This window comes from Euleptes europaea, chromosome 14, assembly GCF_029931775.1.
Source record: "Euleptes europaea isolate rEulEur1 chromosome 14, rEulEur1.hap1, whole genome shotgun sequence".
In the NCBI taxonomy this organism is placed as follows: Eukaryota; Metazoa; Chordata; class Lepidosauria; order Squamata; family Sphaerodactylidae; genus Euleptes; species Euleptes europaea.
The window spans coordinates 15,510,210-15,522,303 of NC_079325.1; the positions used below are offsets into that span (position 1 = coordinate 15,510,210).

Genomic DNA, 12,094 nt, shown 5'->3' on the forward strand with positions numbered 1-12,094 from the left:
TTCCTCCAATCCTCTGCTGCCACAGCTTGGAAGCAGCTCCTTTAAACACCCCCCCCCACCGACATCAAGGATGCTTCTGCTTTCTGCCAGATGCCATCCACTGTGCTACCTCCTCAGCCCCCATCACACATCCCACAAATATATCATTTCAAGTGCCAAAGGTAGCTACTCGTTGGCAAGACTTGTCTGTTCGAAGCTGGCCTTCATGAGCAAGAGTATCAAGTAAATGCCATACCTTTCATTTCCGTGTGTGCTCCGGCTGTGCCATTTAGCTGTCCTTCTCGAGGCAGACCTGGCAGATTGGGGGGGGGGGGAAGGGAAAGTCCAGTGATTGGAGGGTGGGCAGATCAGCTACTAGTTTCATCCGAACTCAGAGTGGGCTACAGGAGAGGGCAGGGATCAGCCTGCACCGGTGCCAGCCTCCTGTTTTAGAACCGCTTCCCTGTGACGGGACAGATGCGGCCCCTTGCCCATGGGGCCACTGATTCATACACTGGAAGAGGCCACACACCCTGAGCGCATTGCTCACTCTAACCTGCCACTTATTACAAGAAGCCCTGATACCCATTTGGAAAATAGTACAAGCATACCTTGGAGAAACTGCAGATTCCAGACCACTGCAATAAAGCGACTCACGTGAATTTTTTGGCTTCCCAGTGTATATAAAAAGTTATGTTTACATTATACTGTAGTCCTGAGGTTCCCAAACTGTGCTCTGTGGAGCACTTGGTGTTCCGTTAAACATCTCCTAGTGCTCCATGTTGGAAAGAAAAATACTACTGTCTTTTGGTTTAGTTAGGTGCTAGATGAAAATTAGGGCTCCGTGATGAATTTCTCTCCTGAAAAGTGCTGCATGTCTCAAAAAAGTTTGGGAACCTCTGCTGTAGTCTATTAAGTGCTACTAGACCAAATCAAAGTCGGAAATTGGCACCCTTCTAGAATTGGGATGACCACATTAGAAGCCAGTCTAGACAACAGCCCAAGGACTGGAAGTGGGTTTTACTGCCCAACCCAGCCCCATCTTGGGTGACTGGAGCCAGTGGTACTTGGGAGTAAAGGCACTCAGTTGCAGAGCACACAGCCATAATGTGTGTACTGTGTAAAGCAAAATCATTAAAATTCTGGGCCAAGAAGTGCAGAATCTTACAATGGCTTAAATTGTGCAAATAAGTTCCTTTGCTTAATTTATACACTTTGAATAACTTATGGTAACTCTGCCACAAGGAGGATAGTGAAGCAGGGTACTCAAACCCTATCATCCACAGCCTCTTCTATGGCCTCCAGTGTCATAACAGGCATTGCCCACATGCCTTCTAGCCATGAAGACTAGAACGTTGCCTTTTGTTTTTCAATTAAAGCCCACATTTTTGGGAAGCTGAATCTAAAGCCAGTAGTGCTGCACTTATATACAGCTTGTGCATTGCATTCAATTCCAAAGACAACACGCAACTTAAGCTGTAGAATGTCCTCCTTCCTCCTGTCTTTTGCAAACTAGTTTCCCCCTTTACAAGTAAAAATAGGCTTGAAAAAGAAACACATTTTGATTAAAAAGTGATCAGTCTAACACACATGAAGCTGCCTTATACTGAATCAGACCCTTGGCCCATCAAAGTCAGTATTGTCTGCTCAGACCAACAGAGCCTCTCCAGGATCTCAGGCAGGGGTCTTTCACATCACCTATTTGCCTAGTCCCTTTAACTGGAGATGCCGGAGATTGAACTTGAACCTTCTGCATGCCAAGCAGATGCTCTACCGCTGAGCCACAGCCTCTCCCCAACAGAGACACAATTGTTTTGTGGGTTCCCAGTTAGCCATCCCTGTTCCAGATGACAATTACCCCTAGCATGATGGCAATTTCTCTTACCTGCTCGACCCCGGTTGGAGATCTCATCTGTAAGCCTCTCAAAATATTCAGGCAAGTCTGCATATTCATTCCCATAGGAAATCACTTTAATCCCTTTGTCCAGCATGTTTTCTCGGAGCTTCTTGAACTCATCCACATCACCACGGCGCACAAGCATGAAATGCTCCAAGTCGGATTTGTGCTTCACAGCTTCTAAGAAGAGGGCCTGAAATGTGGTATCGTCCACAGTCCAACCACAGCCCAGGAACAAGAAGGATTTTGTTTCGTACAGCTTCTGGATCTCCCGCTTCAAGAAAGGATAGAAGAGACCTTAGCAAGAACAAAGGCATTCTAGCAAGAACATAGCTTAGCAAGAACAAAGGCTGAGAGCCACCGTGGTGTAGTGGTTAAGAACGGTGGTTTGGAGCGGTGGACTCTGATCTGGAGAACCAGGTTTGATTCCCCACTCCTCCATATGAGCGGCGGATGCTAATCTGGTGAACTGGATTTGTTTCCCCACTCCTACACATGAAGCCAGCTGGGTGACCTTGGGCTAGTCACAGTTCTATTAAGAGCTCTCTCAGCCCCACCTACCTCACAGGGTGTCTGTTGTGGGAGGGGAAGGGAAGGTGATTGTAGGCCGGTTTGATTCTCCCTTAAGTGGTAGAGAAAGTCGGCATATAAAAACCAACATTTCTTCTTCTACAAAACGTTATGTTAGATTTTTAAAGGTGCCACAGGATATACGTAATATCTTAAATATCTGAGAATTTCTTTCGTTAGCTACCACAAAAGCCACTGCTGATTGACATCCATGGTTCAGAATGAGAAAATCCAACTGGTGCCAACTCTGCAGCCCAGTTCGTGGCATGTAAACAATATGCTTGTGTTCGGCAGTGTGAAAACATACATGCTTCCTATTTACACCCCATTCAAAGCAATACCGTGTCCACAGACAGTATCCCCACTCAGACATGCATCAGAACTTGCATTTAGCCAGCAATATGTAGGCTTTTATGTATGTTTGTGTGCATCACTTATCTACATATATAGTTTGAGGCACCCATCTCTAGCTTGGCAATCCTTGGCCTTTAGAAGACCCCAGGATCCACATATTTGAAATATGCAGGCTTGCAGTTTCTTATGTTCTGGAAATATTTGCTCACTGTTAAAAGAAACCAACCCCCAAGACAGAGCTGCAGAGCTCACCATAACCTCTGTGTTGCGTAGGACATTTTGGTAGCCAGCAGGATGCAGCACTATTCCACTGGGGTTTGTGTACACCCCATGAATATGTAAAACGCTGAGCTTCCTTTTTTCCTGTGCCCACTCCAGCACCTACATGTGAGGAAAAAAGAGAGAGAAAACACTCAACATTCAGAAAGAAATTTACTATAAAGGACGATCTGGTTTCTCTAAAAGGCTGACCTTGGCCAAGAGATTAGCAGTCCACTAAAGGGTATGCCTTCATATCTCTCCAGTCCCGCATTCCCAAAATTCAACACTGTGTGGGTGTGTTTACAGTTCCCTGCCTGAAAAGAGCCCCCAGCATCTACAAATCAGATAAATCCCACACATCTGCAAGCAATCTAGGACTAAGCAAGCAATTCCCAACCTCTGCAGGTCAAACGGATTTAGTTCATCTCTGCACACAGTTGGATATGTTTACTGGGGATGTCATAAAACCTGTGCTGGCATGCCAGCTGTTTCACTGGAGTCTGGTATGGGACTCTTTTGCTTACAGTTCTCTGCAATATAAGTGACAGCATCCTGTCGTTTTTGTGATGGCAGTGTAATGGAGACTTCTGCCTAAGGAAAGTTTCTGCACGTGGAGAGCCAGCATAGTATAGTGGTTAAGAACGGTGGCTGTTATTTACATGCCTTTTGAATAAACCAGACCAGTTTCAAAGAAGAGTTTGCAAACGGATGTTTCAGCATCACAAAGCTAAAAAAAACACACTGTACATTTAGAAGTAGGTCCAGAAGTATACAGTAAGTTTATAAGTGGGGCCCTATTTAAAAAATGTTGAGAACCACCACTGTAAAGGAAGCTTCTAGAAAGAATGGGGGGTGGGGGGGTGGGGGAGAGTTGTGTGAGGCCCATCCATTCTTCTAAGCAAAGGGGTACTTTCAAACATGTCTGTCCATAACTGTGTGTCTTTGCCTCTTTAGAATCAGAGTTGGAAGGGACCACCAGGTCATCTAGTCCAACCCCCTGCACAATGCAGGGAATTCAGAACTATCTTCCCCTGCACCCCCCACACACCCAGTGACCTTTGAATAACGGCACTTATGAATGATAAGCAGAAGGGCTGAAAAGAGGATGCAAAAGTACTTCATAAAACCTCCTTCCAGGAAAACACCCAAACTAAGCGCATTATCTCATGGAAAGATGCACAAGTTGCTACTCCAAGCATTACCCAGAAGCATGGATAGGTGATTTACTAATCATTCTTGCATCCATTTTCAGCACTTCCGGGCATCATCTGGAATCTCTTGAAACGCTGGGTCCTGGAATGAACTACTAAGGACCCCAATGTTGCCTCTCAACAACCTGGCAAAGTACCAACTGCCATCAGTACTTATTTTGAGAATGGCTTTCCAACTGTGAGTAGCACAGAGGTTGTGTTTTCTATTAGCATCCCCAACTGGAAAAAGACTGCTGCTTCTCTCAAGCTAGGGGTGGCCCTGAGAAATCAATGGATTTCCAAGCTACATCTTACTGGCCTGTGTAAGCACCTTTTTCTCATCTGTGAGGTCGAGAGATTCAAGCTGCTTCCCTTGGTCCGCAGCATAAATTTCCAGCAGGTTGTCAAAGTTGGTGGTGAGCACAAGAGCACCATTTTCCATCAGATGGAGCACGGACTGAAGCAGCTGTTTCCCAGTGTCTTCCATTTTGGACTCCAGGTCATCAAAGACCTCGTACAAGCAGTCTTTGAAGAATGTGGAACGGACATTGCTTGTGCGCTGTCAAGAAAAAAGATCATGCCAAGATAACCCAAAATGTTTTGTTTTTTATTAAATGAAGTACTTCGATTTCGATAGCAGGAAGGAGAGATTGTTTGCCAAGACCTAGCAAACAGAGAGAGGGACTTAAGACTTAAAAAGCCTGTGTGTGGCTGGAATGTCAGGCTAGGACAGGTGAGGCCCAGATTCAAATTCCCCATTCCACCATAAAGTTCACCGGATGACCATGAACCTCTCTCTCTCAGCCCAACCTACCTCACAGATTTGTTAGCTTAACACGAAAGAGAAAAGACTATGTACACCAAAGCTTCTTAAACTGTGGGTCACGTAACTGAATGTGGTGGTAACGAAAAATTTGGCAACAGTTAAATGTTTCTTTATGATTTATTATCAGTAAATGTTTGATTTGTATACCTATTTTATATTCCTATATACCTGGGGTCGCGTAAAAATTTCTCGGGTGAAAAGGGGTCGCGAGTGGAAAAAGTTTAAGAAGCCCTGACACCATCCTGACATCCTTGGAGGAGAGGAAAGGATGGGATAGGATAAAAATGTGAAAGTCAACTTCTTTCAGACTAGGGAGGGAAGAGAATATATTTAGCCTCCAATGTAAGTTTTGGGGGGAAGTGAAAGCGAGCTTAAAGACGAACAAGTGACTGACTCAGCGCTATAAGCTGAAGTGGGTTTTCCCGCCTAATGCAATTTACGTTTCCAGGGGTGGGGGTGTTTGACTCCCCCCCCCCTCTAAAGTTTACAAACCATGCAGTTCTGTGTGCAGGTCAACTCACTGGCGACAATTTCTGAATCAGGTCGTGGGCAACGTGGATGAGATTCTTATCTTCGCGGAGACATTTCTGAAACTTTTTCCGTTCCTCGTCTTCAAGGAGGTCAAAGTCAATAGCAGCGTCCAGCAAGGCCTGGATGAGGCCTTTCCATGATTTCAGGGCTGGCACCTGAGGCGCCACCGCCGCACTTATGCCAGTCCCAATCACCAGCACAAGCTCCTGGGGCCGCTTGGTTTTCAGACTTGGCAATAATTTCCTGCAGCCAAAAGAGAGGAAGGGGAGTTCATGTGGAATTATCTCAACACTGATGCATCCTGCGGAAATGTATGGATGACTGGCTTGTATGGGTAAAAGTAGACATATTTTTAACTTTTAAAAATAAATATTTACAGCTGTGAATTGCTCAACGAGGCTAAAGACAGATGGATAAAACCTTTTATTCAGGAATCTGTCTCTAAACTGGATAATCTGAGGGTTCTTTTAGCAGGAGTGGATTTTAACATTACATTGGCAGTCGCCACATTTCATTCCAAGATTAATAAATACTAATTTCCTTATGGCCTATTCATTTTTTCCCCTTCTTTTTTCTTCTCATTGTTCAGGGCCGAATTGGCCATATGAACAATATGATTATTAAAGTAATAAATATTTACAAAATAACAGGCCTACATGATCAGACCAGTGTTCCATCGAGTCTAGCATCTGGCTAGATATCACGGTGCCCAATCAACTGCCCTGGAGGGTCAGCAAATATTGGCCAGTGCCTTTCTAGCACTAGTCTTTAGAGACTGACTGCCTCTGAATGGGGAGGTTCGTTTCAGTTACTGTGCCTAATAGCCAGGAAGGTATCCATCCTTCTTGAACTAGTCTACTTCCCTTTTAAAACCATATATCTGAGTAGCCTTCCCTTTGTCCTCTGACAGTGAATTCCATGTTTTGATTTATCATTCAGTAAAACAGTACTTCCATTTATTCAACTTGAATCTATAGCCCATCAAATTCATTGGGCCCCCATGGGCTCTAAAGTGATGTACAGTATAACCACAAAAGAAAAAACAATAAAATGGATTAAATAACCTTGGAGCAAAAAAGAGATAAAAAACGAAGTTTCAAGAAAAACTGCCATGTCACAGCAAAAGTCATTACTTGGGTACTTACACTGGAGTAATATACTACATTTTAAACATTTTAATGTAAATGTGAATAATGTTGGAAACAGGAAAATAGTAAGGGAGTAAGTCTCCTCCCTAGGAACAGCTTGGGAGCCTTGCTCTGATCAAAACCCTACTCTACAGTTTACGTGCCCTAATGATTAAACCAGCCCATCTGGAGAAGGAAATATAGACTGAAGTTTACTGGTACAGCACTATCAAAGGCAGTTTTGAGCTAAACACATGACCCATAAAACGATGTCTGCATTGAAATACATTTAAAACAAAGAAAAAAACTCTATACAAGAGTAATCTACATTCTGAGCCTTGAAAACTGAACTACCAATAGAAATTAAATTAATACACTGCATTTGAAAAGATCAGATTCTTTGTGCTTTTTCCTACTTTGGCTTGCCATGGGGAGTTATAGGGAATGGCTTGTGGCACTGCCACCCTGTCCCAAGAACTGGAAATACTACTGAATTATCATTAACCCCTTCACTAAACTACGATAATTTATAGCTAGTGAAAGTTCAAAATGCACCAAGACATCCATTTTCCAAGAGAGAGAAGTTCTGTATCCTACCACTGTATCCTACCACTGAGAGCATCTGATAGTAGGTTACAGAACAAAAACTGAAGGTAAAAGGTTTAAGATTACTTCCTAAAAGAAACTACATAGTCATGGAAAATTGTGTCATTTTTTCCCCCCATGAACTACACAGCGATGCTTACCTGGGCTTTTTTGCTGGGGGAATCCCATCTTCCAACAAAGCTTCTTTATCCACAGTCAGACTTGCATTTGAAGCCATCCAGTATCTGGAAGGCAAAGAAAAGAAACACAAGCTTACAGGGAACAATCTTAGAGCGGGCAAGAAAAACCTCACTAAGTAAAAACATTGACCTCTTGCCTCTCACTGGTATCCAAACTATGTGCTGTCGGTAGTGAGTCCCTGATCTTAATCTTCACAAAGACAGCACGTTAAAGGTAACCAGAGAGAGTCATCTGGCAGGAATGTGTGTTGCAACTGACACTGAACCGTCCCTTAAAACTGAAGGGTGGTCTTGTGGGTCAGCTTGGAAGGGCGAATCACAAACTAGTATTGCCAGAGAACAGGTCACGGTTTTCCCGAGTTCTGCATGTTTTAAACTAAGCTGCCTTGAGCCATGGGAAAAGGTGAGGTAAACTTTTTAATTCTAATTTAATTTTAATTAATAAATGAAAGAAGATTTCAAATGCTTATTCGTTTTGAGTATTTATGTACCTTGCCTTCCTTCTGACACATACAGGTTTAAAGTCAGGTGACAATAAATGCAAAAATAATGATAACCAGAAGCAGATAATTAAGACAGATAAGCTGGAACTTGCATGTATAACTTTCAAGCTCCCCCATAAGCTCTTGTTTTACAGTCCCATTGGAAGGCCCCAAGTGAACACATGAAACTGCCTTATACTGAACCAGACCCTTGGTCCATCAAAGTGAGTATTGTCTACTCAGACTGGCAGCAGCTCTCCAGGGTCTCAGGCAGAGGTCTTTCCCATCACCTTACTTGCCTAGTCCCTTCAACTGGAGATGTCAGGGATTGAGGCTGGGACCTTCTGCATGCCAAGCAGATGCTCTGCCACTGAACCACAGCCCCACCCCAAAGGTAGGCACCTGCCTCACCCCACCCAATCCCTTGCGTTACAGATAAAAATGTATTTGATTTGAAGAAGAGTTGGTTTTTATATGCTGACTTTCTCTCCCGCTAAAGGAAGAATCAAACCAGCTTACAATCACCTTCCCCTCCCCACAACAGACACCCTGTGAGGTAGGTGGGGCTGAGAGAGCTCATAATAGAACTGTGACCAACCCAAGGTCACCCAGCTGGCTTCGTGTGCAGGAGTGGGGAAACCAACCCAGTTCACCAGATTAGCCTCCACTGCTCATGTGGAGGAGTGGGGAATCAAACCCGGTTCTCCAGATCAAGAGTCCACTGCTCCAAACCACCGCTCTTAACCACTATACCACACTGGCTCTCAGCCAGCCTTTGTTCTTGCACACATAGATCTCCCTCCTGCCATAGGTTGGGTTGAGAGAGAGAGCACAAGCGACCCAAAGTCTCACGGCAAACATGGATCTGAACCCAGGTCACACCACTCCTAGTCCAATTAGTGCACCACAGCAACACAAACATACGAGTACGTTACAATCCAGAATATACAGCCATGCTTTCGAAGGGAGGGGTCGCACTATCAATGGTTAACCTATACCAAGTCAAACCATGCTGGAGGTAGTTTCCCTGACTTTCCACCTTTCAAGAAGATGAAAGGATTTCAGAGAGTTTCCACACTATCTCACGGCCGCCCCGTGTCATGGTGCATAGCCCATGACACGGTGCATAGCCCTCCCCTGCATAGCCCACATTTCAGCCACCAGGGCAAGTGTGAAACAACTTAACTTCCCAGCATGAAACACAGGTAAGTCCCTTGATGCTGTCAGGGCCTCTTCAGCTTCTGACTCACCTCTTCAACTTACATACAGTTCTGAGATGCAAACAATCCAGTGTCTAAGAGTACTATTCTGTAGTGGATAGAGTACTGGATTTGGACTGGGTTCAAATCCTTGTTCAACAGGATGGTCTTCAGGAAATAATTCTCCCACAGACCAAACCTCCTCACAGTGTTGTTGTGAGGGGGAAAATGGGAGAAACCTGCATCTGCCACTCTGAACTCCATGGAGGAAGGATGCACGAAATAAATAAACAGGCTGTTATTAATAGGTAATTACGCCAGTAAAATTACTGTTAATCCAATTACAATACCATTATTCTTTTCAGGTGAGGCAAGGGCAAGGTACAGAAAAAATGTTCCTGGAAGCAAGAGACTTGTAAGAAGCCATACTTAGCCTTGAAACCAATACAAATGAGGAAATAGTATTGAATGTCTAGAGAAGTACTTGCAGTTCAAGACGATGTATGCAGAAATGAACAAGCCCAAGCATAATCTTAGCACCGCGTACAATTAAAAGGCAGCCAAGACAGCTATGCGCCATAACCACAAAGAGACCAACATTGCATCTTTCAAGGTGCATACATCTCAAGAGAGCTATAACTATACACCAGAGCAGACACACAGTCTACCAGGCACAACTAAGGAACAATCTCCATTCATATCATTGGGACATCTGCAGGAGACCCATTTAAATGAAATGAATATAATGAAGTGCAGCCATCACATTTCATCGTGCTGTACGAAAAGTTAACAAAACTGCCAAACGATCAAGGAAGAAGAAGTTGGTCTTTATATGCCAACTTTCTCTTCCTTTTAAGGAGAAACAAACTGGCTTACAATCTCCTTCCCTTCCTCTCCCCACAACAGACACCTTGTGGAGTAGGTGGGGCTGAGAGAGCTCTAAGAGAGCTGTGACTAGCCCAAGGTCACTCAGCAGGCCTCATGTGTAGGAGTGAGGAAAACAACCTGGTTCACCAGATGAGAGTCCGCCGCTCATGGGAAGGAGTGGAGAATCAAACCCGGTTCTCCAGATTAGAGTCCACCGCTCTTAATCACTACACCACGCTGGCTCCCCGTCAGGAGCAGTCACAGGCTTGGTTGTAACCCTTCATAAAGAGGTCACAAAAATCTAACTTCAGACCATTTAACTCACGGGCCAGGACCATCAGTTGGGTCACGAGCCCCTACAGAGATGGCTTTTTTGCTGCTTTTTGAAAGATCCAAGTGCAGAGAGGAAGTGCGCCATGCCCCCTGCCTCTCTTTGCACACATGCTCAGAGAAGCAGCAGAATGGTCAGGCAAGGTCACTCAGTGGTGGAGAGGACTGCTTGCCTCCTTAGCTTATTTCTCATTATGTTACCAACTGAACACCAGGCGATATGTTTCCTGTTGCAGGTTAGTAGCCTGCTGCTAGCAGTTCTGGCCTTGACTCCGGGCGAGGTGATAACTCAATGTCTCCTCTTCCAGTCACCTAAGTCTGATATCACATGACTTCGTGTCTCGTGCTTTCAGGTTAGTGGCTCTCAGGGTCTGGAAAGCTGAAGACCATTTATTTAGAACTAGGAGGAAGGGGGAAGAGGGGTGTCTATTTCAATATAAAGCTGGGGGGGGGGGGTAAAGGGATTGGAGCCAGTACATCAAATGCAGTGGTAGAGGCAGAAGAACTGAGACGTTGTTTTCTGACCTCAGTAAGAATTCAGCCTTTGCCCTACCAGAAGGCAGCAGCTCACAAGATGGATTCCCTCATTGTACAAAGACACTGTGCACACAGAACATGAGGGTAAAGAATAAGATAGAGCCCATCTAGGTTTATAAGTGCATGGAAAAAAATTTCTTTTTCACAGAAGTGCTGAACAGCGTGAGCCCCCATCGCCAGTCTGACGTAATACAGCCCATTCAAAGATTTACCACCTCAATGAGAACAACTCCCAAGCAATCTTGCAGGCCATTTGCTGTCTGCAAGGCACCACTTGGTCATAAGTAAAGTGAAACAAAATGGCAAGAAACCATGAAAAGCATCTAGCCATTCAGAGACTGACTTACCCAGTGTTGCTTAAATTGCAAACAGAAGGTAAACAAATCACATTATATTGCAAATTTCCAGACAACTGGCACTCTACTACACATCAAGCAATAATTACGGCTGCCTATTATATTATTCTATTACCTTATTCATACTGTGGACTGCCAAAAAAACAGATCAGTGGGTTATAGATCAAATCAAGCCTGAACTGACCCTAGAAGCTAAAATGACTAAACTGAGGCTATCGTATTTTGGTCACATCATGAGACGACAAGAGTCACTGGAAAAGAAAGTCATGCTAGGAAAAGTTGAGGGCAGCAGGAAAAGAGGAAGACCCAACAAGAGATGGACTGACTCAATAAAGGAAGCCACAGCCCTCAATTTGAAAGATCTGAGCGAGGCTGTCAAAGATAGGATGTTTTGGAGGACTTTCATTCATAGGGTCGGAAGCAACTTGACGGCACTTAACACACACATTACATTATTCTACTAGAATTTTGAAAACGTGTACAGACAGAGTCCTAGATGAATCTTAGGACAGATTCAAGCAAAAAGGAACCACATGGCAGCAGCTCAAAATTGTATTAGGAAGAAATTCACTTAATCACCAACCACGTGGCTAATGCAGCACTACTACCTTTCTGCTGACATTTGGTCATCTAGGGAAGCATCAGAGGGGAAAGAAAACTGGATACACTGAACATAACCATGCAGCGGTACGGTACAGACGATGTCCCTACACAGTTACAGGAGGTATATAAACTTTTAAGTAAGTACCATGATGTAGTCAGTGGTCACTTGAATCCACTCCTTTGTAGGGTGGTAATGGTTA

The 12,094-nt window shown here is 44.3% G+C and overlaps 1 protein-coding gene across 1 annotated transcript; it reads right to left on the reverse strand.

Moving 5' to 3' along the window:
* Positions 1 to 218: 218 nt before the first annotated feature.
* Positions 219 to 7,567, reverse strand: FAM118B (family with sequence similarity 118 member B). The gene is made up of 6 exons (XM_056860574.1): positions 7,482 to 7,567; positions 5,599 to 5,851; positions 4,583 to 4,810; positions 3,053 to 3,181; positions 1,865 to 2,150; positions 219 to 292 (listed from the first exon to the last, which is right to left on the reverse strand). Exons 1-6 carry the CDS (start codon positions 7,556 to 7,558, stop codon positions 219 to 221), a joined length of 1,047 nt encoding a protein of 348 aa, XP_056716552.1. The 5' UTR covers positions 7,559 to 7,567.
* Positions 7,568 to 12,094: the final 4,527 nt, after the last annotated feature.

Coding starts and splice junctions, on each gene's coding strand:
- FAM118B (XM_056860574.1), bottom strand. CDS start 7,558: ATGGCTTCAAATGCAAGTCTGACTGTGGATAAAGAAGCTTTGTTGGAA. Junction 5,852..7,481: donor CCCCCAGCAAAAAAGCCCAG/GTAAGCATCGCT, acceptor TTTTGGCTGCAG/GAAATTATTGCCAAGTCTGA. Junction 4,811..5,598: donor TGATTCAGAAATTGTCGCCA/GTGAGTTGACCT, acceptor TTTTCTTGACAG/CGCACAAGCAATGTCCGTTC.